This window comes from Pseudorasbora parva, chromosome 21 (genome assembly GCF_024679245.1).
Source record: "Pseudorasbora parva isolate DD20220531a chromosome 21, ASM2467924v1, whole genome shotgun sequence".
Lineage (NCBI taxonomy): Eukaryota > Metazoa > Chordata > Actinopteri > Cypriniformes > Gobionidae > Pseudorasbora > Pseudorasbora parva.
Window position 1 is genome coordinate 15249259 of NC_090192.1, and position 26329 is coordinate 15275587.

At 39.5% G+C, this 26329-nt stretch overlaps 1 protein-coding gene across 2 annotated transcripts in view; it reads right to left on the reverse strand.

The window, feature by feature from the left end:
• LOC137055555 (transforming growth factor beta-1-induced transcript 1 protein-like) overlaps positions 1–18859 on the reverse strand; it is a 58114-nt gene extending 39255 nt beyond the window's left edge. Inside the window, exons 1-4 of one of the 2 annotated variants that reach the window (XM_067429381.1) lie at positions 18723–18859; positions 11940–11990; positions 4120–4274; positions 3948–4009 (exon numbers count right to left, since the gene is read on the reverse strand). In XM_067429381.1, coding sequence (XP_067285482.1) covers positions 3948–4009; positions 4120–4274; positions 11940–11990; positions 18723–18735 — 281 coding nt within the window. In that variant the 5' untranslated portion in view covers positions 18736–18859. The remainder of the gene's footprint in view (positions 1–3947; positions 4010–4119; positions 4275–11939; positions 11991–18722) is intronic. The other variant, XM_067429382.1, reaches the window with a different exon arrangement.
• Positions 18860–26329: the final 7470 nt, after the last annotated feature.

Sequence of the window (26329 nt, forward strand, 5' to 3'; positions counted from 1 at the left end):
TAAGTAACCTAAGGGGCTTTCCTTGCCATTAATGCTCGGACATTGGACACGTCTCCTTCCAATACAAATAATGGCTAGTGTGGTGGATGGGATATACAAACCTACCAACTGCTATCATTTTGGAATGACCTATCGCGAGAGGAAAATAATATGTTTTAGTCGCATAACTGCAGCTATGGAAACGCTGTCATTTCGCAATAGTTTTTTATCGACATTTAAGAAATAACGCAAAAGTTTTTCGCAAATCCGTAATGGAAACGCAGCTAGTATCTCCAAGAACAATATTCTGTTTAGCCAACAAGGCACTATCAATAAGAGGCAAGATCCTGGTTGGCGGACACTGGCTAGAACTCCCGAGAGCAGAGCGACTGGAGGGAAGGCATACATGTGCATTTTGGGCCATGTATGAGTCCATCGCATCCAGGCCCAACGAAGCTGGGTGACAGAGAAAAGTAGAGGTGACATTGCGCTGTCTGATAAGAGGCAAAGAGGTCCACTTACATTTAGACTTGACATTTGAGACTAACAGATACGTACAAAATGCTTTATTACTGTTTTGTATACGTTGTTATATTATAATTAAAAATCTGTTTTATTGGCCATAATATTATTGATGATTGTTGAGAGGTGCAGAGGTGGGTTCGAGCCCCCAAAGCCCTCCCTTCTTAGTGCCTCTCTGGCTCAGTGGCAAAAGTGCAAAAGCAGTGCTAATCTTAGCGGTGTGATCAAGCACTGCAGAGACAATCCTACAGTGATGATTACAATTCTCTGACAATTTAGAAAGTAGGTCAAGTCTTTCTAAGTCAGAGGGCTCAAGTCTGAGTCAAGTTCCGAGTGTTTGTTGTCATAGTCTAAGTTGAGTCGCAAGCCATCTTTGTTTATGTCAAGTCGAAGTCACCCAATTTCAAGTCCAAGTCATGTGAATCGAGTCCACAACCGGGACACTTTCCATCTCCAAGATCATCCAAGAAGAGAATATGCTGGAAGGAACACCATTCTGAAATTTAATTGATGCTCAAACCACTCTTGCACCAGTGAAATTGGACATTGTCCCACACAATTTCACTCAATTGGCTTCTGATCACACTATAGAAATGGGATTTCATTGAGGGAGTGAATTGCAGCACTTGTTGTCCAGGGATAATGTTTATATTGGGCTGAAATCTGTCCAGCTTCTCTCAAGGAAAGACCATAATTTATGACATGGTCAATTAGGGTGGGTCTGATTTTTATTTTTTTTATTTTATAAAATTTTGGCAATTGTTTTTGCTTTTCAAACATGCCAGTGCACAAGAAGTGCATAACATAACATTTCACAATGAAATAACATTATTAACAACAGTATTATAACTTGATAAAAAAAAAAAAAAAAAATTAAACTTCAAGACCGTTAAATTTACATCAGCTCCATCTGGACCTGTGGTCGTGGCGTAGTAAATGTGTTGTTGTTCACTAGTAATATTTGTTTTTAATTAAACAAACAAATACAGTGCCTTCAAAAATTGGTTGACAGATTATTTTTCATGTTATTTATGAATGTATTACATTTCGGAATATAATTTAAATATGTTGCTTTGGAAATATATTCATTGTGAAATGTGAGAAATCTTCAATGAATTGTTCATCATGCAAGTGGGTGGTAAAAAAAAATGAATACAAATTAATATTTCCAGATCATTTTCAAGAATGAAAAGTCAAACTAACTTTACTTAACGTTATTTATTTTTTACTATAGCACGATAAGAATTGCACAAATCTTGCACAAATCTTTGACCGCGCTGGTGAACGCGCGCAGAGTATGTTACGTTTTTTCGCGCGCCACTAATAAACCAGGTTTACGCCATGTTGCGCTGATAATCTGTCTTTTCAGTTTGTACAGGAATTTAGCACTTATAAAAGCTCAGAATGCATGGTGCATATTATCATTAATAGCCTAATTCAATCACTATTTCTCATGCTGTCCGCTGCAGTGAGAGAACTGTTTGTGCTGAGTAAACTCTGATTGGGTAACATCTTAAACATGCGCACAAGAACATTGTAGTATTCTGAATTAAAATATAAATAAATAAAATCGCAGCTTTGTGTGGTTTAGAAATCGCATGTGCTCAAATCGCAATTGTTTTGGGATTGTGATTAATTGCACAGCCCTACATCTGTATTATATATATTCCTCTCCTCGCCCTCCTTTTACATTTTGCTCTCCCCTTCCTCTCTGTCCATGTCTTCTTGCCTCTACATCTTCAGCTCTTCTTGCTTCTCTCCTCTTTCTACACCATCTTTTCCTTTCCCTTATCTCTTTCAACCTCTTCCACGGATCCTCTCCCTCTCAAATATTACCCCTACTCTATCATTTCCAAACCCTACACATCTTCCTTTTCCCTTACATACTCATTGAATGAAATTAATGAAAACTTAGAATATGTTTAGGACAATTACAGTGTTCAGATCACTGTGTTAATTGTGTCACATGCCTGTCCTGTCTTGTGTGCACATGTGGGTTTTATGTTGAGCATGTGCTCATGTCATTGTCTGATCCCTCCCCCTTGTTATCCGATTAGTGTTATTGGCCCCACCTGTGTTCCCTGATTCCCCTCTTGATTTCTTCCCTTAATAGCTCCTTGTGTTTGTCAGTCTGATGTTGGATCCTTGTATCTACGTCTCCCGTCTTCCCTGTGATTCCTGTCTGGTATGTTTTAGTTGTGTTCTGTTATTTCTAGTTAATGTGTTTTGCCCCCTTGTGGGTTTTGTTTTGTGTTTATGTTTTATTTTTTTGTTATAATAAATACACTCCTTTGCAGTGATGGCCAAATGAGGCTTCCACTGAGGCTTTCCAGCCCATTGGTTCACCAAAAGGTTAATTTACCCTGAAGCCTCATGAAACGGTGTGCTCCCTAGTGACACCTGCTGTGCAAAGCAATGCATCGCAACCAAATTGGCATAGTGTGGGCACACCCTTTTTCTATTGCCTATGTATTAATAAAGTATTTTACTCTGCTTGTATTAACCTATGCACACACAACTCACAACTATTCAGTAGTTCTTTGGGTAAGTGATGACAGTGAATGCCCTTCACTGCCCCTATGATTGTAAATAAATTATTGTGAGTGCAGTGCTGATTGGGAGTGGAATTGTGGAACAGCAAACTGCAACAGGGATGGGAAAAGCTTTCCCTAATACAGTCTAGTCTTATAATAATATTATTAATAATAACACTACTACTAATATAGGCTATATATATATAATTACGTAGTATAGGTATTACAACTAGATATAGGCTAATTTACTCTAATAATCTACTTAACTATGTATAATTTACTCTAATAATCTACTAAACTAAGTATAATGTAATATAATATATAATACAAGCTATGATATATAATGATATCGCTACTACATACAACCAACACCACAACACAGATGCAAATGCCTACTGCAAACCCCACAAGAGACGTGAGGTTTCGAACCACTTTTATCCGAAAGCATTACTTAGAATGAAGCAATGACGTATTCAACAGAAAACGAGGCTACGTTTGTCATCGTGACGTGATTTTCACGGAAACGATACAAGCCTCGAATCGGGGCTTCATCCGGTACTCGACAAAAGTTCCGGAGCCTCGCTTCAGATGTCCCATCACTACTCCTTTGCACTTGAGTCCTCGCACCTGTGTTCTCTTGTGTGTCACGTAACAAATTGTTTTGAGAGCAGTAATCTGAGTTTAGAGAAGTGAGTTAAAAAAAGTAAAATGATAAGGAAATGTGGTTAGCGTCAAGCTTAATTGTTGACATACAATAAGAACACAGAACTTATGTTGAGAATATAATGTATGTATATAGGGCAAATCAAGTGTCAGATCATGTAAACTCACTTCTGTCTTTATTTGAACCATGTACCATGTGTGAAAATCAATGTATTATTCAGGACACTACATTTTCAGGAGCAAAAATACCTGTAAAGTTTGTCTGGGTTAGAGTTCTGAGAGCCGTTCGATGTCATCGCAGCAGAAACAGTCTATGAAACAGATGAATAGAAATCACATGACTCTGAAACTAATTAATATATATGGCTTAGAAACATTACATCAAATGTATATTTGTTTTTAAATGTTGTTCATGGCATACCTGTTGCGGGGTGTATGCTGGAGGGAGTGGCCGGTTCTGGGCAGGATCCTGAACAATAGCTGGGAGATCAGAGTTTACTGGAGGGTCAGAGGTCAGTAGGACAGGACAGCGACCAAGAGGAAAGGCTGAATTTTCCAGATCAGCAAGCAGGGCATCTACAAAGACAAATACATAATGGAAAAATAGTAAAGCAAGTCTCTGAGGGGCTCATTTTTCTTTTTTAATTATTGGCCTTTTTTGAGTTTTGAATTTATTTTTGATGGTGGAAAACTTGTCAGGAGAAGGAACAGATCTGGGACATGATCTAGGCCTCAAGAATGGAATCCCCTCAAGCACATCTCTATACTGTATGTCCATATTTATATCCACAACTGTCAATATACAGTGAGTACGGAAAGTATTCAGACCCCCTTAAATTTTCCACTCTTTGATATATTGCAGCTAATTGCTAAAATCATTAAGTTCATTTTTCTCTCATTAATGTACACCCAGCACCTCATATTGACAGAAAAACACAGTTTACATTTTTGCAGATTTATTAAAAAACTGTCCATTTCTTCTGATTATCTTTGAGATGATTCTACACCTTCATTTTTGTCCAGCTGTGTTTGATTATACTGATTGGATTTGATTATGAAAGCCACACACCTGTCTCTATAAGACCTTACAGCTCACAGTGCATGTCAGAGCAAGTGAGAATCATGAGGTCAAAGGAACTGCCTGGAGAACTCAGAGACAGAATTGTGGCAAGGCACAGATCTGGCCAAGGTTACAAAATACATTTCTGATGCACTTAAGGTTCCTAAGAGGGCAGTGGCCTCCATAATCCTTAAATGAAAGACGTTTGGGACGACCAGATCCCTTCCTAGAGCTGGCTGTCTGGGCAAACTGATTTACTCTTAGAATCTGATCAAGGTTGTATCTCTCTATAAGTGTTACTCGACCTTAGCGCTATATTCAATACTATCAATCTCAATATTCTTTTGAATAGACTTGAAAATTATGTTGGCATTAGTGGAATTGTATTGACATGGTTTTAATACTACTTATCTGACTTATCTGACCGGTACTTATCTGGTACTTATCTGACCGTTATCAGTTTGTAGCAGTAAATGAAGAGATGTCACACCAATCACAAGTTACGTATGGAGTACCGCAAGGCTCAGTTTTAGGACCGTTGCTTTTCACCCTATATATACTACCACTGGGAGATATCATTAGGAAGCATGGCATTTCCTGCAACTTAATTCAGATAAAACTGAATTTTTAATTATTGGACAGAAAAGCTCCTAACCTAGAATACTGACTAACACTTGATAACTGCTCTGTCAAGCCCCCGTCGTCAGTGAGGAACCTGGGTGTGCTCTTTGATACCAATCTTTCATTTGAAAGTCACGTTTCATGCATTTGTAAAACTGCATTCTACCATCTTAAAAATATATCTAAATTACGGCACATTCTTTCAATGTAAAATGCTCTACAGTTAGTACATTTGTTCATTAGCTCAAGGTTAGATTATTGTAATGCTCTACTGGGTGGTTGTCCTGCTCACTTAATAAACAATCTCCAACTAGTCCAAAATGCAGCAGCTTGAGTTCTTACTAGAACCAGGAAGTACGATCATATTAGTCCAGTTCTGTCAACAACATTGCACTGGCTCCCTATTAAACATTGCATACATTTTAAAATCTTGCTCATTACTTACAAAGCACTAAATGGTTTCGCTTCCCAGTATTTAAGTGAGCTCTTAACACATTGTACTCCATCACGTCTATTGCAGTCTCAAACCTCTGGCCAGTTGATTATACCTAAAATATCTAAATCAACTAAAGACGGTCGATCCTTTTCCTATTTAGCACCTAAACTCTGGAAGAGTCTTCCTAGTATTGGTCGGGAAGCAGACACACTCTGTCAGTTTAAATCTAGACTAAAAAAATATCTCTTTACTATGGCATACACATAGAACATTTTTAACTTTCATTATTCAAATCAATTGACTGATTGTTAGGCTGCATTAACTAGGTCAGCCGGAACCGGGAACACTTCCCATAACACCTGATGTACTCGTTACATCATATATATGTACATTTTATATATATATATATATATATATATATATATATATATATATATATATATATATATATATATACACACACACACACACACACTGGTCCTTCTCAAAAAATTAGCATATGTGATAAAAGTTCATTATTTTCCATAATGTAATGATAAAAAATTAAACTTTCATATATTTAGATTCATTGCACACCAACTGAAATATTTCAGGTCTTTTATTGTTTTAATACTGATGATTTTGGCATACAGCTCATGAAAACCCCAAATTCCTATCTCAAAAAATTAGCATATTGAGAAAAGGTTCTCTAAACGAGCTATTAATCTAATCATCTGAATCAACTAATTAACTCTAAACACCTGCAAAAGATTCCTGAGGCTTTTAAAAACTCCCAGCCTGGTTCATTACTCAAAACCGCAATCATTGGTAAGCCTGCCAACCCGACCCTGTCCAGAAGGCCATCATTGACAAAGCGAGAGGGTAAGGCACAGAAAGAAATTTCTGAACGAATAGGCTGTTCCCAGAGTGCTGTATTCCAGACCTTGGGGGACCTGCGGAAGCAGTGGACTGAGTCTGGAGTAGAAACATCCAGAGCCACTGTGCACAGGCGTGTGCAGGAAATAGGCTACAGGTGCCACATTCCCCAGGTCAAGCCACTTTTGGGCTATGGTGAAGCAGCACTGGACTGTTGCTCAGTGGTCCAAAGTACTTTTTTCGGATGAAAGCAAATTCTGCATGTCATTCAGAAATCAAGGTGCCAGAGTCTGGAGGAAGACTGGGGAGAAGGAAATGCCGAAATGCCTGAAGTCCAGTGTCAAGTACCCACAGTCAGTAATGGTCTGGGGTGCCATGTCAGCTGCTGGTGTTGGTCCACTGTGTTTTATCAAGGGCAGGGTCAATACAGATAGCTATCAGGAGATTTTGGAGCACTTCATGCTTCCATCTGCTGAAAAGCTTTATGGAGATGAAGATTTGGTTTTTCAGCACGACCTGGCACCTGCTCACAGTGCCAAAATCACTGGTAAATGGTTTACTGACCATGGTATTACTGTGCTCAATTGGCCAGCCAACTCTCCTGACCTGAACCACATAGAGAATCTGTGGGATATTGTGAAGAGAAAGTTGAGAGACGCAAGACCCAACACTCTGGATGAGCTTAAGGCTGCTCTCGAAGCATCCTGGGCCTCCATAACACCTCAGTAGTGCTACAGGCTGATCGCCTCCATGCCACGCCGCATTGAAGCAGTCATTTCTGCAAAAGGATTCCCGACCAAGTATTGAGTGCATAACTGAACATAATTATTTGAAGGTTGACTTTTTTTTGTATTAAAAACACTTTTCTTTTATTGGTCGGATGAAATATGCTATTTTTTTTAGATTTTCATGAGCTGCATGCCAAAATCATCAGTATTAAAACAATAAAAGACCGGAAATATTTCAGTTGGTGTGCATTGAATCTAAAATATATGAAAGTTTAATTTTTATCATTACATTATGGAAAATAATGAACTTTATCACAATATGCTATTTTTTGGAGTAGGACCTGTGTGTGTGTGTGTGTGTGTGTGTGTGTGTGTGTGTGTGTGTGTGTGTGTGTGTGTGTGTTACTGTTACCTATTTGTCATTTTGTGCTAGAATTACAAATAGGACACCCCTGCGGTCTCGTAGACTTAACGGACACGCACATGCAGCGGCCATTGTAAGTCCACAAGAAAAGTGTGCCATTTGGAAAACATAAATTGTGCCATTTGGAACAGGGCCTTGAATGAATCAGCCAATTGAACTAATCATTTGAATCAATGACTCACTCATTAAGACAATACCTGCGGTCACCTGCGCCACCTACTGGTGGTTTAGTTTCATGTTTAAACATTCTCTCCAACATTTCTTATTTGTAATTTTTTTTTTTTTTTGTAACTAAGCCCTATAGTGTCTTATTCTAATATTTATATTTTTTATATTTCAATGGGTTTATGTGAAGATTGTTTTAAGTTCACTTAAAATAAAAGTTGCTATTTATAAAGCCTAATAAATGTTAAAATGTATATGTGGCGAGGTGAACGAGCGAGAGACATGGGAGGAGCAAGTGAGACCTCTCATGTCTCTCGCTCGTTCACCTCGCCACAGTATAGCTTTTTGTTATAATGCCGAATGCCTATAATTAATGACTAAAATTGAGAAAAATCTATTTCATAGAGACATCAGTAGCAGCATTGGTATCAATAAAAAGATAGCATTAAACAAATACTTTAAATACTATATGATACTATCTTTATGTTCTTCTTGCATTTATTTGGAAATTATTTGGAAGTTATTATAATATAAAAATATATTTAAAAAAAACATTTATGTTCGGTGTGATTAATCGCAAATTAATTGAAGAAAAATGTTTGATTAATTTGGATAGCTGCCAATCGATTAAAAAAAGGGTGTATATGGTGCAACTATGAAAAGAAAGAAAGGAGGGTTTGGTTGTAGTATTTGACTTAAATTCTAACAGTAAAAGCAAACAAAAGGAAAAACAATGTACAGATCAATACAGAGTTACATCTTGTCACATGCCTGTCCTGTCTTGTGTGCACATGTGGGTTTTGTCATGTCTCCGGTCTACTGTCAACCCCGCCCTTCTTGTTATCTGATTATTGGTTTATTTGCCCCACCTGTTCTCCCTCATTATCTGCCTTGTTTGTTCCCTTTATAATCTCCTTGTGTTTGTCAGTCTGTGTTGGATCCTTGTGTAATGTCTGCGTCTTCCGTCCTCCCCGTGATTCTGTTGGTTTGTTTAAGTTTGTATTTATATTATTCTATTATGTGTTTTTCCCCCTCGTGGGTTTTGTTTTGAGTTTATGTTTTGTTTTTGTAAATAAATCATCTTTTTTCTGCACTTGAGTCCTCGCACCCTTTTCCCTTGTCTGTGACGTGACAGAAGGATCCAACCCTACTATGAGGACTCAGCAGAGAAGTTCTCCCTCGGTGCCAGTTCCGGGGGTCCCGAGTCCGGGAATCCCGAGTCCAGACATGGCCTGGAGGGCCGTAATGGGAGGGTTTGTGGTGACAGTCCTGCATGCTTGGGAAAAGCACAGGGTGTCATCCACCACTCCGGTGGTCCCAGTTCCGGTGGATCGTGCTCCGGTGGTCCCTGTGCCGGTGGATCGTGCTCCGGTGGTCCCTGTGCCGGTGGATCGTACTCCGGTGGTCCCTGTGCCGGTGGATCATGTTCCGGTGGTCCCTGTGCCGGTGGATCGTGCTCCGGTGGTCCCTGTGCCGGTGGATCATGCTCCGATGGTCCCTTTGCCGGTGGATCGTGCTCCGGTGGTCCCTGTGCCGGTGGATCGTGTTCCGGTGGTCCCTGTGCCGGTGGATCGTGTTCCGGTGGTCCCTGTGCCGGTGGATCGTGTTCCGGTGGTCCCTGTGCCGGTGGATCGTGTTCCGGTGGTCCCTGTGCCAGTGGATCGTGTTCCGGTGGTCCCTGTGCCGGTGGATCGTGTTCCGGTGGTCCCTGTGCCGGTGGACTCCGTTCCGGTGGTCCCGAGTCCGGAAACGGCCTGGAGGGCTGTGATGGGATGCTTTGTGGTGGCAGTCCTGCATGTGTGGAAGGAGCACAGGGCTTTATCCGAAGCCCCGGAGGCAGTTCCGGTGGTCCCAGTTCCGGTGGATCGTGTGCCGGTGGTCTCAGTTCCGGTGGATCGTGTTCCGGTGGTCCCTGTGCTGGTGGATCGTGTTCCGGTGGTCCCAGTTCCGGCAGATCATGTTCCGGTGGTCCCAATGCCAGCAGATCGTATTCCGGTGGTCCCAGTGCCGGTGGATACTGCTGGACTGGAGAAGTTTCCCCAACGCCCTGCCTGCGCCGCTGAGGCGCCCTGCTCTCCCTGCGCCCCTGAGGCGCCCTGCTCTCCCTGCGCCCCTGAGCAGTCCTGCTCTCCGTGCGCCGCTGAGGCGTCCTGCTCTCCGTGCGCCGCTGAGGCGTCCTGCTCTCCGTGCGCCGCTGAGGCGTCCTGCTCTCCGTGCGCCGCTGAGGCGTCCTGCTCTCCGTGCGCCGCTGAGGCGTCCTGCTCTCCGTGCGCCCCTGAGGCGTCCTGCTCTCCGTGCGCCGCTGAGGCGTCCTGCTCTCCGTGCGCCGCTGAGGCGTCCTGCTCTCCGTGCGCCCCTGAGGCGTCCTGCTCTCCGTGCGCCCCTGAGGCGTCCTGCTCTCCGTGCGCCGCTGAGGCGTCCTGCTCTCCGTGCGCCGCTGAGGCGTCCTGCTCTCCGTGCGCCGCTGAGGCGTCCTGCTCTCCGTGCGCCGCTGAGGCGTCCTGCTCTCCGTGCGCCGCTGAGGCGTCCTGCTCTCCGTGCGCCGCTGAGGCGTCCTGCTCTCCGTGCGCCGCTGAGGCGTCCTGCTCTCCGTGCGCCGCTGAGGCGTCCTGCTCTCCGTGCGCCGCTGAGGCGTCCTGCTCTCCGTGCGCCGCTGAGGCGTCCTGCTCTCCGTGCGCCGCTGAGGCGTCCTGCTCTCCGTGCGCCGCTGAGGCGTCCTGCTCTCACCGCACCTCCCTGGCGCTCCCTGCACTGACCGCACCACCCAGGAGTCCTGCTCTCACCGCGCCTCCCTGGCGCCCTGCTCTACCCATGCCGCCCTGGCCGCCTGAACTCTGCGGGCCGCCCCGGCCACCTGAACTCGGTGGGCCTCCCGACTTCGGCGGGCCGCCCTGGTCATTCGAACTTTGTGTGCCACCATGGCCTCCTGAACTTTTTGTTTTCCTTGTCCCTCCCTTGTTTGCCCCTCCCTTGTCTGTTCCTTCCTTGTCTGTTTCCCCTGTCCCTCCCGTCCCACCCTGGTCTGTCCCTCCCGTCCCGCCCTGGTCTGTCCCTCCCGTCCCGCCCTGGTCTGTCCCTCCCGTCCCGCCCTGGTCAGTCCCTCCCGTGCCCCCCTGGTCAGTCCCTCCCGTGCCCCCCTGGTCTGTCCCTCCCGTGCCCCCCTGGTCTGTCCCTCCCGTGCCGCCCTGGTCTGTCCCTCCCGTGCCGCCCTGGTCTGTCCCGCCCGTCCCTAGTGGAGCGTCTGGTAGCCGCTCCTTAAGGAGGGGGTAATGTCACATGCCTGTCCTGTCTTGTGTGCACATGTGGGTTTTGTCATGTCTCCGGTCTACTGTCAACCCCGCCCTTCTTGTTATCTGATTATTGGTTTATTTGCCCCACCTGTTCTCCCTCATTATCTGCCTTGTTTGTTCCCTTTATAATCTCCTTGTGTTTGTCAGTCTGTGTTGGATCCTTGTGTAATGTCTGCGTCTTCCGTCCTCCCCGTGATTCTGTTGGTTTGTTTAAGTTTGTATTTATATTATTCTATTATGTGTTTTTCCCCCTCGTGGGTTTTGTTTTGAGTTTATGTTTTGTTTTTGTAAATAAATCATCTTTTTTCTGCACTTGAGTCCTCGCACCCTTTTCCCTTGTCTGTGACGTGACACATCTACAGCACAAATTTTACATACACTTTAAAACTTAGATTTTAGTCAGACTAATAATAACAATCATTTCTTTTTAAAATTTCATGAAATGCATAAATCAGACTAAAATCTAAATATTATGGAAATGGAAGGGTAAGTCAAAAGCAGTGGGTCATTTGCATACGGAAGTGTCATATAGCCTTGCTTGCAAGTTGTTGTACCATGCTTGTTGTATAGTGATTTATAGTGTTGAAATAACAAAACATGCAAAGCAATTTGCTGTGAATGTACATACACATCAATAAGAGGACAGACAGAAAACTACGTACCAAACAAAACAATACGGGGACTGAGAGGGTAGTTAGATGTATCAGACACTCCTGAAGAGAGACAGACAGACTATGAGACCATAGACACACATCAGCTAAAACAGCAAAACAGCATCAGCTAGCAGCAAAAACTACAACCAATGTTTATACATTACATAGGCAAAACAATTTTTAAAAATGAAATGTGTCCAGTGAGAGTGAATGCAGGTGTGCTTGTACACCATATGACATGTTAATGTTAGATGCTTTAATGAAATCAATTAAACAATAAATTCTTAATCTGTGAACAATTAAGACGGGTAACTATTAAAAGTGTGTTGAATGAGTTGAAACAATATTTTAAATTGTTCTCTGATATCTACATAGAGGGTACGTGACTTAAAGGAACACTCCACTTTTGAAAATAGGATAATTTTCCAAGTCCCTTAGAGTTAAACAGTTGAGTTTTACAGTTTTTGAATCCATTCAGCCGATCTCTGTTTCTGGCGGTAGCACATTTAGCATAGCTTAGCATACATCATTGAATCAGATTAGGCCATTAGCATTGCGCTCACAAATGACCAAAGACTTTTTTTTTCAAAGATAATATTTTTTCAATTTAAAAATGTACTACTCTGTAGTTACATCATGTACCAAGACCAACGGAAAAACAAAAGTTTTGATTTTTAGACCGATAGGAACTATTCTCTCATTCCTGCATAATAATCAGGGAACTTTGCTGCCGTACCATGGGTGCAGCAGCGCAGTGATATTACGCAGAAAAAATCAAAACTTTTAATTTTCCATTGGTACATGATGTAACTACAGAAGAGTCAAATTATAAATAGGAAAATATAGGAAAATAGGAACGCGATGCTAATGGTCTAATCAGATTCAATGATGTATGCTAAGCTATGCTAAAAGTGCCACGCTAGGTACAGAGATCAGCTGAATGGATTCAAAAACGGTAAAACTCAACTGTTTAACTCTAAAGGACTTGGAAAATGAGCCTATTTTTAAAAAAAAGTGGAGGGCAAAAACTGTCCAGATACAGTTTTACAGGTCCATTTACAACCCTATATATTGTCCCTAGGATGTAATGCTCTGTTTTTGCCTTATTTGAGTCATGAATATTATTGTTGAGCTCTGCTCTGATTGGCTAATTTAAGCAGCTCACAGCACACAACAGTTCAGCTGTTCAGCGAAGCGACTCATGAGTCCTGACCGTCCTGACAGAACACAGACCGACTGAATGACACTTTAAGCAGAACATCTCAAAGGGAGATGGATAAAATGCAGCTTACTTGTAGCTTGCTAAATTGGTGTTTTCAGATCATCCGTGCACGAGAGCTCGCGTGCATATGGTTGCCAGATTGTACGTTTAGGTAAAACACCAGATAGTATAAGTCTTCTTTTCACAGAGGATTTAAATTACTGCAATCTGGAAACCGCAAGCACGAACGCTAGAACGCTCTTTATTTCCCTCCAACAAAACCAAAACCATTGGTTTTTGTTCAGATTTGTATTTTTTTAACTACATTTCATACTTGTCTTTTTTCGTCAACGATATTGCATGTTTATATAACGTTAGTCACAATGTAAGCTACGCAGTGACTGTGATGTAGGCTACTCTGAAATACAAGCATGTAAAAACATCATATAGTTCAGTTCTCAAAAAAATTTTTTTTTTTTTTTTTAAATAAGTTAAAACGATAGTCATTTGATAAGTCTGAATAGCCTTGTCAAATGACGTTTGCTAGCCTGGCTTTTCCCTCCTACACACTTCCGCTCAATTTTCATTTTGCTTCTGTATTACGTCTGGGACTGCGGTGTATTATTAGGTTTTTTCCGATCAAATTTTTACCGGTCAAATCAGCGAACAGATGGAGTGGCTGAGAACGATGACGTTGATGCCGTGCGCTAGTTTGAGTTGTAGTTAAGTATTGGCGGCGGAGAAAGATGCAAACGAAACCATTCATTCCGTTGTGGCACTGCTGAGCTGCCGAATATCCAAAAGTTAAAGCCGGAGCAATAACGATCTTTGCTGAGGTTTGGTGACGGCCATGATGTTGTGGCCTTCTTCCCCAACAGTGTGAATTCGGGAAAAGTTTGATTTTCCAGCTTGCTCCGTTAGTGGTGAAGGAGTTGGCTGAAAGCCTTATTCGGACGGTAATTTTTTCTTGTGGGGTCGGAAGGTATAATCCACATCTCTGAGTTTTCAAGAATATATCACTTCAAAATTGTTTATAATCAATAACACACTGTTATAAACACTGTTTATAATCATTTTGCAGAACACCGTACGGTTGCGCTTTGCTGTTATTTGGATGCATTTCTAGACTTGTATTTCTTTAAATTGGCAAGTATTTACAAGAGCAATATATATGGGGTTATTATTGTTGCATTATTCCAAAGAAATATATTGTTATTCACAAATAAATGTAAAGCGATTCACAAAAACGAAATAATTTCACAAATCAACAGAATGAGATCTACAAATATATGCAGTAGTTTCACAAAAATGAATAAGATTCACAAATAAATACAATGACATTTTGTGAATAACAAAACAATCCACACATATATTTTTATGTCACAAACACACAACTCTGCCTTGCATAAGTTGCATTAATTTGTGAATCGCTTCCTGTGCATTTGTGGATCTCTTCTTGCACATTTGTAAATCGCGTGGATTTTGAAACATTTCTAGCGTCTTGATTCAAACAAATGCACAAATAGTAGACTTCATCCACCGTCTACTTAAGCCAATCAGATAACGGCCATATCATGCTGACCAATCGTTGCACGTTCTCGCTCAAACCAATCACGTTTTGGCCAGTGCCGCTGAAAAACAGAATTAAGATCAATGATCTATATAATCAGATTATGGCCAGAGCCAGAGCTATAGAGCTCACAATAGTTCCAAACAACTCCACGCTTGACTTCGCAAAGGCTTTACAGTAGCATTTTATTCTGGGGAGAGATAAAGAAGAGACAACGTTAATCTTCATTTGGGTCACGAGAGTACATCATATGATTTTACAGCTTTGAGGTTTTGTAGCCAATCATGTGCATTTCTATTGAAAATAATAAACAATCAAATGTTTAATTTACTGTAAATGAGAATCATCTCAGTATCTGTCTCAAGTTTACAGTCTCAAAACACTGAATTCATTTTAGTGCAAGTTTTTACACAAATCTTCCCACTATCTACAAATCCTCTCATCATAACAAACAGCACATACATATTTAAATAAAGATTTATCGTGAAATACTCAGACATTTTTGTTTTTCATTATACTTTTTAATGTTCCCAACAATTAGCCTATATTTTTAACATTCCAGTAAAAAAAAGTAACACAATTTTTTATTTTAGTGGTATAAATTTGATTACCTATAAAAATGCATTCAAAATAGAAAAAAAGGCTAATGAGCCAGCCATCTACTGGCATAGTATTTTTATTTTCAATTTTGTTAACGTCCTAATGTTATTTTGATACTCGAAGCATACAAAACAGGTGGATATAAAGGCATGATGCTAGAATATATATAATTTACCCAAGAAAGGAGTTTTAAATGGTGGTTAAAAACAGGGCAACCAATTTATTCAACTCTTTATATTCAGGAGCTAGATACGTTATTCCTTGAATAAACACATTTGTGAATCGCTTTACGTTTATTTGTGGATACGTTCGTTTATTTGTGGATAACAATATATTTGTTTGGAATAATGCAACAATAATACCCCTATAAATATTTTATCACCTCTCAAACAAATTAAAATAAAAGCAGGTAAACATTTAAATTGGTTCGTTATTTATAGCAGCATTTATTATCATATCAAGCATATGACATATTTTATTTACAGCATACAACCATGTTACGGACCTTGTGAGAAACATGTTCCTGATCACAAAACTCTCCCCTCCAACGTGGCATGAGTAAATCACAATCCGAATGCACGAGTTTTAGGTTTTATCCTATAGTTTTATCACTGAGGTGGCCTGCACAGTTATTTTGACGGATTTCCATGTGTGAAACAGGCGAAGGCCGCATGACTTACGTCACAACCAAACGTTAGCAATTGGTTATGGCAGATCCAGAGTGGCGCAGGGCATATCCAATAGTTTTAAACTTCAACAGAGTACCTGCCTTTGTGGAAGTAAACACTTGTCAATGGAGAGTGGCCAGACTCTATGTACAAATGAAATTTACGAGACTTTGGTAAGACCAGACTAGATGTTTGCTAGAAGGATCGAGTGAACGATCTGTAAGCAACGTATCTACGGTTGTATTTTGTGATACAAAATAATATTAACCTTTGTCATGACGCACTATTTAGTTTTGTATGGTACTTGCGTTTCCTGTTGTTACTGTACTAGCATCTTGCGTTATCTAGACAATGCTGTCTCTCTAAGAAACTTTCAATTTAATCAGAAATTGTTTAAATACTCAATAAGTGGATAAATCACTTCTTACTGCTTGCAGGAATATGTAATGGAATATGTAATTGACCCTTACTTCAGTTTAAGAAGCTGAGCAAAGCTTGCTTGAAATGGGCTGAACAAACAAACGATTTTGAATTAAATTGTTGTGTTATCCGACTATAATAAACATCAACCATGACTGTTGAATTTTTTTATCTGTGGGAAGGGTATGAAAAGTCCTCACATCCCCTGCACAGCCTGGAACATGACATTTGTGTCCATGAGAGCTGCTGTTTTTTTGCTATCCTCACGTTTCGCTTGTTTACCTGCAGTCCCAACGATTCTGTTCCGTCAGTTCCGCCTGACAATGAACATGTACAAACATATACAAATGTTGGGGGCGTACAGATAAATGATCCCCAGCGACTGCATCACATGTGACGTTATGTCGAGAACCACTTATTTTTCGTGGTGTTTTTTATGCGCGAGATTTACATAAGAAGGAGGAGGCAATGGTGTCTGAGACTCACAGTATGTGATATCCCTGTACTGAACTCTTATTATTTCACTATGACAAGGTTAATTCAATTTTTCATTCTAGGTCACCTTTAAAAATCAAATCAACACCAAATACTAAGGTACAGTATTTATGTAAATTAAACACAAGATAACTTCTCTACTCTCTAACACTATTGTTCATGTAATCAACAAACTCTTTGTTGTTTTTTGTAAACACCCTTTATATTAATATGCATTCAACCCTCATCACTGACCCTACAGCCATAAATATAAAGAATGCTATATTAATTACAAATAAAAATATGAAATACCTGGGGCATTTTAATCACTTTCACACTGACTTTAAATATTGTACCGTACAATTAAGTAAAATAAAAGGCCCTACATTGTTATTACATATAAACAAGAAGATGAATGTATTTTTCCAGAATACTTTTTTGTTGATTTGTTGAACTTGAATGAAGTTTGTTTGCTTGAATGAACAAAACATAGAAGTTATTTTATCATCCAGTTCAACAAATCATTTGGTCTAATAGATGGTTTGTGCACTGTGCTCATATAAGGAGCTAAAATTCTTCTCTCTTGGAATTCTAACCATATTTAGAGCAGCATGTCTGTTTGGCTTGGCTTAATTCTGCCACAAAGCAACCCCCTCAACAATCATGCAGTATACTCTGATAAATATCCTTCAAAAGCTCTGCACATGAGTAGAAGCAGAATTTATTTAATCCACAAAAATAAATCAGTCAATAATGTTATATTTGACATTACTAATCAAATTTGCTGAGCTTTTTAACATTTAAAATGGCAGTTTGTTACATTTGCAGCAAAAAAGTGCAGTATGCAGAACGTGTAATAGTATGTGTACGTGTTTCAATATTTTCATGCTTTAAAATACAACACTGTAAAAGTTTAGGGTCTGTAAAAAAATTACGTTTTTGAAAAACGTCTCTTATGCTCACTAAGGTTGCATTTAAAATAGATTTATCACTGTGGAAAAAATGACCATTGTTTTTACAAATATATGAAGCAGTACAACTATTTATAACATTGATAATAATAAGAAATGTTTCTTAAGCTGCAAATCAGCATACTAGAATGATTTCTGTATGTGACACAGAAAACTGAAGTAATAATCATCATAGGAATAAATACAATTTTAGAATATATTAAAATGGAAAAGATATTTTAAATTGTAATAATAATAATAATAATAATAATAATAATTTGTATTATTATTATTTACAATATGACTAGGCTATATGTTTAATCAAATTGATGTACCATTGTCCTTTGAATACATCTTTATCATAATACTTTTTCATGTTTACATCCAAACTTTCACAGATTTGGATTTCTATAAGAATGTTACTAAATCAAAAAAAAACGAGACAAATAAATGTCCCAATTTTCAGTAAGAATTATCCAAATAAAACCTATGTGTTAGCGGGTGAAAGGGCGGGTGTTTCTTCACAGGACCCATTAAGTATTTTTAGTCCTCAAACGTTACCAGATGTCGGATGTATGTGAATGATACAAGATGCCCACTCTCAGGACGAATATGTGACTCTTGAAAACCACCAAGAAGAGCTTATGTGTCAATGTGAACAGAATTTACATTTATAATTCTGTTGGGCAGATGTATACGTGTACTTTTCGGAAAGTATGCATCCGTCTCCATCTAAATCTTTCTCTAGAGCTCATCAGTGTGCTTTTAGAAACCGTTAAATGTTACGTCGTGGAAATTCCTCTTCTCTTTTCCAAGCCCTGTCCAGCATTTTCACTTACACTCCTATATTGTTTACTTTTACTAAAAATGAGAAAAGTGGGTTATAATAAAGAATTAGACATTACATACCTAAATCGTCCATCAGTGTAAAGAAAGAGGGAAGAAAAAAAAGTCAAATTGATACGACTTCCCGATGAAAGTATCTGAGAAATAGGCTATGTCTGACAATCTTTTAACAGCTCTTGCTGAAGTTTCCAGGCTGGGAGTTGTCCTCGGACTGTGCAGTTTTCTTATTCCACAGGACGTAACGGGTCAGAGGGGCGGATCTAGTTACATTTCCAGCCCATATTTGGAATTGAAAATTGCGCGTTCGTTGTTCATAATGATGACTACTGAGAGATTGCAATAATAAAGCATGTAAGCTACTGTATGACAGTGTTATTTAGATCAGTTGGTTTTAGCCCAGCTTGTTTAATTCTTTAGCATATCACAAAAACAATATGGCCACAAATACCATAGGCTCTATTGTTTTTTTTTTTCAAGTTCTACGAATTGATCATTCAGCTCAGTTACTGCTTAGTGTTATTTAACTCACAACAGCTGGTTTTCGCAGTTAGCCTAAATAAATATCTAGCATAATAAAAAGGGGTAGCCTAACTTCTAGCCTTATTGCAAGCAATCATGGTATTATCATTTATAACTTTTTATTATAACATAGCCTACTTATCATTTACAACTTGACTAATTAAGGTTGCCAAATACAGAAAGTAACAAATAGATGTTTTTTTTCATGTTTTTCATGTTTTTTCAATCCTCCAGAAAAAAACAACAAAAAACACTTTAATTGGTTTGATAATAACTTTCTTTCTAGTTATGCAACCAATCAACCCCCCTTAAAGTGTCATGATAATATAAAAACAACAACAGCACTTTAGGATTTAATAGGCTAAAGGCTCTTTGATATACCAACTAAGCAAGCAATAATTTAAAAAAAGGACAGAAAAAAATCACCATGTCACTGTACTTGCTGGCGGAAGACAGATTAATAAAGGTCCAAAAATAGTTTTATGCTGAGTTCACACTGCCAGCTTTTGACTAAACAACACATGCCCAAAATCATAGGCAAATTGGTGCTTGTGCACGCGAGTGACAATCACGCAGAATGAATGGTCAAAGATATTTGGCACACTTATCAGTTCACACTGCCCGATTTTAGGCCTGATTTTGACTCACCAACAGGTTATGCGAAATCGCAGACAAATGCCTGAAACCATAGGCAAATCGTGCTCTAGCATGGGAGTGACTATCACGATCAAAGAGAATTGCAGCTATTTGGCATAGTAAATATCTGGACCTGTCAGCGATTGAAAATCCTGCTTTGTTAAATCTGACTTAAAATGATCAGGGATGACCTACAGTCAATAAGAGAGCAAGATATAGGACAGCAGGATGTTCAGGGAAGAGTTAGAACAGAATGTCAGTATTTTAATAGATATATTTACCATTCTATCAAACAGAAACAAAGCACAAAAATGTTCACGTCCAGCCGCAGCAGAAATATGTCTGAGCGTGGTCCGACTTGCTCTGCTTTTAACTAAACTTTTACTGATAATTTACTCACCCCCATGCCATCCAAGATGTCCAAGTCTTTCTTTCTTCACTCAAAAAGAAATTAAGGTTTTTGATGAAAACATTCCAGGATTTTTCTCCAACTAATGGACTTCAATGGATCCATATGTCAAGTGTGACCTTTTCAACATAATTGTATATTATGTGACGTCACGAACAAGAACAGAACAGCATGGTGAGCATTTGTGCTTATAAAATGTAAATGTTTTTTTTAAATGACATATCATTTAGCTAGATAAGACCCTTATTCATAGTCTGGTATTGTTATTCATAAGTCCTTTGAAGCTGCACTGAAACTTTCATTTGGACCTTGAACCGTTTGGGTCCCATTGAAGTCCATTATATGGAGAAAAATCCTGGAAAGGTTTTCTGAAAAAACTTATTTTCTTTTCGAGTGAAGAAAAACATGGACATCTTGGATGACATGGGGGTGAGTAAATTATCAGCAAAAGTTTATTTAAAAGTGAACTAATCCTTTAATGCTCATTGGTTTAAACAACCGTTATGTATGGTTCTTTTTTAAAATGTTTGATTTTAAAACTCTGATATCAAGTTTGTATGTGTATAAATTATGTGTGAATATTCCCAAACTCTCGGACAGTGTGATCTCTCTGTGGATTACATGATTGTTGTTATATTTATTTTAAAAACATGTGTAATTAAAGTAAAAATTATTGTTAAAAATGTCTTTCGAATGGAAATAAATAAAAACTTTGGGTGTCTTATATTATAATCTTTTAATATTTTTTAGAATTGTTCTCTGATATCTATGTAGAGGATATGTGATCTTACTTACGGGCAAAAATCGTCCAGATACGGTTTTACAGGTTTATTTACAACCCCAGAAATTGTCCCTAGAATGAAATGGTCTGTTTTTGCCTTACATGGCAGGGTCATGATGAATATAAATGTAAGTTCTGCTCTGATTGGCTGTGCCAGTGACAGCAAACACATCTAAGTTTTACTGTCTATCATAACAACGGAGAGATTATGCATTCAAACTGTTTGATCCTGTTTCTGATGAAGATAAAGATTTTGAGGAACAACCAATTGTTTTGAGATTGGAAATGGACGCTTTTGAGTGGTAAGTTTAGTCTTTATTTTCAGTAAGACCTGCAAAACATAGCATCAGTATAACTTCAGCCTACATGTGAACTAGCATATAACATTAACTTTCCACGTTAACTCATAACATCAGCAGTCACAATTTTGTTTTTAGCATTGTAAAAACATTTTAATCATTGTAATGTCACCGCAAATCAGCACACAAACAATTTAGAGCACAAACGTATCAGTTTATCATTTTTAATAAGAATTCCAGACGTCTGACACATGTGCTCTTGAGTTGTGTACTTGTTACATATCACGTGCGTTTGGTTGTGAAATGTAGTTTCTGCACTTGAGTTGTCAGTGACTCTTCCTATTATAAAGTCATGCAGTGTGAAACCTCCTGTCGCCGATCTATTGTGCAGTGTGAACACAGCAGTGACAGAATGCTACATTAGATAGCCATGCAGTTTGAAAAGAGCAGTGATCTGTCCAGTTTGAAAATAGTGCAGTCTGAACTCGGCATTAATATCTGGATCTGTCAGCGATTCAAAGTGCTGTTGTGGGAAATGTGTTAGGGGAGAGCAGGGCACAATGCTTTTTGACTGTCTCAGTTGTGTAAATCCACTTGGGGTTTAGAGTATTTTTTTTCCCACATTAATTTCACACATCTAGTACAAATATGAGGTTTTGTTTCATTAATACAGTGTATACTTTTTTCTTGATTTCCCCCTAAAGAATGGAAGTGAAATGTGACAACCCCATGGTTGGGGTACAAATTGTAACATGACCAAATGACAGCTTAAAAATTTATCTGATATATCAAAAAAATATTCAAGACAAACTAAAATATGTTGTCAATAAAATACAATTATTAACTTTTTAAAATAAAATAATGGCATGTAATCATTTAAAAAAAATTACACATTGCTAAATACAGCTATATAGGATTTAATATAGGATGAATTTTCAAATTAGTATAAAGTTGTTTAATGTTCTTTTTCTAATAATGTAAAACAATATTTAATTCATTATTTGGGTTTATGAGAAGAAAGGTAGGTTTTGTTCATTTAGTGAATTAATTATTTTCATTTACCATATCTGATATTGTACAGATTAAAAAGTCAATCCAACACCCATTTTTTGTCCCTCAGCAGTGTTTTGCAGTTTATAACAAAGAACCAGCAGCAGCAGTGTCGTATGTATAATACGCCATAAAATGCGTATCATATGCACGCGAAAAACAGCGTGCCATAGACACGCCAAAGTGAGTTTTGGCGTATACATTCCACGACATTGCACACTCATACTATTTATACGCATTTTTGTGAGAATACCTTGGAATATGAGTCTGATACTGCTCCATTGGGCTGTGATTATGGGGCGTGTTTCAACCGAACCAGGAAAGACATCATTTGGACCTACAACCAATCAGAGCAATGAAGCAACGCATTAGTAGTCAAATGTCAACAGAGCTCAACTGCACTGTGTTGCCAAGTCTGCTTTTTTCCGTTGGTTGTTTTCCATGTCCGCGGGTTGAAGCGACTATTATGTGATATATAGTTGCATGAATGCGAATTTTAGCAGGTAACCTTGCCAAAATAACACAAATTGCCAGTCCCCTCTATGACCTGCTAAAAAGTAACACTGAAGGTTCTGGGCCAAAGCCTAGAAATCTAGACGCACCCTAGTGGCAGCAAATCTAATTTGTAGCCATTGTCGTCTAGCAACTCTCCATAGCCTTGCGAGCTGAAATTTTTTTTTTGAAGTAACCCTTTAACCCACTTACATACGTCACCTGCCTCTTCCCCTTCCATTGCCTGGTGCATGGTGGTGGCAGCATCATGCTGTGGGGTGTTTTTCAGCTGCAAGGACAGGACAACTGGTTGCAATCAAGGGAAAGATGAATGCCGCCAAGTACAGGGATATCCTGGACGAAAACCATCTCCAGAGTGCTCAAGACCTAAGACTGAGCCGAAGGTTCACCTTCCAACAAGACAATGACCCTAAGCACACAGCTAAAATAATAAAGGAGTGGCTTCACAACAACTCTGTGACTTTTCGTGAATGGGCCAGAGCCCTGAGTTAAACCTAATTGAGCATCTCTGGAGAGACCTGAAAATGCTTGTCCACCACATTACCATCACCATCCAACCTGACAGAACTGGAGAGGATCTGCAAGGAGGAATGGCAGAGGATCCCCATATCCAGGTGTGAAAAACTTGTTGCATCTTCCCCAAAAAGACTCATGGCTGAATTAGATCAAAAGAGTGCTTCTACTAAATACTGAGCAAAGGGTCTGAATACTTAGGACAATGTGATATTTATTTATTTTTTATAAAATAGATACTTTATAGAATAAAGTTTTGCTTCACACCCCTGAGAAAAGGAGCTTTTCCCATACGCAATACGAGAGACCTATCTCAGGAAACCGAGTATGTTTTTGTTTGTGAAAAGCAGTCCCTTATTTTTATTTGCTGTTGTCATTTTGTGTGCCAGTGAATATTAATACTAGCCTAGAAATCTAGACGCACCCTAGCGGCACCAAATTTAATCTGCCCGCAAGTGTCGTCTAGGAACTCTCAATACCCTTCTGAGCTGTATTCCTCAGAATCTGGACGGGCCAATCAAGTCGTGTATAGAGTCGGTGGGCGGGGCCATAATGACGACGGCCGAGTTGCGTTTGCGTGCTTCTGTTGTCTAGTAAACACAGAAACTGGCGAACGGCGGCGGTCTTTCGAATCAGTTTTGACTGCGATTCTGGAAGACTTGGAGTTAAGCTTTTCTCTGAGAAAAGAACAAAGAGCGGCACTGAAGTCATTCTTAAAAAGGGAAGATGTGTTCGGAGTTTGGCCGACCGGATACGGTGAATGTTTAATCTGTTAGCGAGCTCTGTTTCACCTTCGTTGCTCTGGTAGGTTGTAGCGCTATCCTATCGCGTGCAGAGGGAGTTTGAAAGACAACCATTTATCCCACCCCTCGGATTGAGCCCTGTCTATGGTGAGTTTCCAGACCAAACATCTTGATGTGGGTCTGGTTTGTCAGGCTATATTAATACACTAATGTTCAAACCATAGACTGTACCAAAACTACACCCTTGAAAAATTAGCTTTTATATTGCCACTAATGCCAAAGGAAATTTTGTAGAAAATGATCTGGAAATATTTACTTCATATTCAGTTTTTTTACCTCCCACTTGCATAATAAATAATTAATTTAAGATTCATCACATTTCACAATGAATATAATTCCAAAGCAATATATCTAAATTATATTCAGAACTTTAATGTTGTCAAAAATACTATGAAAAATAATGTCAACCAATTTTAGAATCAATGCACTGTATTTATTTGTTTTTAATGAAACAAATGTTACTAGTGAATAAAAGCAGATTTGCATGACCAGATATGTGGTACAGCAGAACGATGGAGAAGTGTTTATCGGTTTTGAAGTTTATTGTTGATTGTTATGCCTGGAATTTAGTTTAGTTAACCTTCAATTATTTTATGTTGTCTGTTTTTAAGGCAGTTTATTACAGTTGTGTTTATCAAGCTGTTAATACTGTTATTTCATTGTGAAATGTTTCGTTATGCACTTTTTTTGGGGGCATGTTTGAAAAAGACAATTGCCAAAATTTCAAATAAAATCGCAATTCCAATATGATTATTCTGTTCATATTGCACAGCCCTAGTAAATGATGGCAGAAATTTCTAAAAGGTGAACTATCCCTTTAGGAAACGTGCATTTCATTGCTCCCATAGTGATTGAGGTATATATATACACATACGTATTGTGGCAAGGTGAATGAGTGAGGGACATGGGAGGAGCGAGTGAGACCGGGGACGTGATTGCGAAGGAGCGTCACCTGCGAGCCAAACCGGTCTCGAGTCCTCTCATGAGGGAGCTTGGGGGCATTTAAGGACGAGCGACAACCAGTCACGGGAGAGAGGACCAGACCTGGATTTTATGTTGAGTTTTGTTTATGTTTTGTTATGTGTGTGCGGGCAGTCGTCTGTGAGGGGTGGCCCGCGGTTTACTTTCGTTTTGTTTATTTAATAAAAGTTGTTGAATGTTCGCCGGTTCCTGCCTCCTTCTTTCCCATCTACGAACTTTATTACACATATATACTGACCTAAAGGATTATTAGGAACACCATACTAATACTGTGTTTGACCCCCTTACGCCTTCAGAAATTCCTCAATTCTACATGGCATTGATTCAACAAGGTGCTGAAAGCATTCTTTAAAAAAGTTGGCTCATATTGATAGGATAGCATCTTGCAGTTGACAAGAGATTTGTGGGATGCACATCAAGGGCACGAAGCTCCCGTTCCACCAAATTCAAAGATGCTCTATTAGGTTGAGATCAGGTGACTGTGGGTGCCATTTTAGTACAGTGAACTCATTGTCATGTTCATGAAACCAATTTGAAATGATTCGAGCTTTGTGACATGGTTCATTATCCTGCTGGAAGTAGCCATCAGAGGATGGGTACATGGTGGTCATAAAGGGATGGACATGGTCAGAAACAATGATCAGGTAGGCCGTGGCATTTAAACGATGCCCAATTGGCATTAAGGGGCCTAAAGTGTGCCAAGAAAACCCCCACATCATTACACCACCACCACCAGCCTGCACAGTGATCAATGTTCTCATTCTGTTTACGCCAAATTCTGACTCTACTATCTGAATGTCTCTAAAGAAATCGAGACTCATCAGACCAGGCAACATTTTTCCAGTCTTCAACTGTCCAATTTTGGTGAGCTTGTGCAAATTGTAGCCTCTTTTTCCTATTTGTGGAGATGAGTGGTACCCCGGTGGTTGTAGCCCATCGCCTCAAGATTGTGCGTGTTGTGGCTTCACAAATGCTTTGTTGCATACCTCGGTTGTAATGAGTAGTTATTTCAGTCAAAGTTGCTCTTCTATCAGCTTGAATCAGTCGGCCCATTCTCCTCTGACCTCTACCATCAACAAGGCATTTCCGCCCACAGGACTGCCACATACTGGATGTTTTTCCCTTTTCACACCATTCTTTGCAAAGCCTAGAAATGGTTGAGCGTG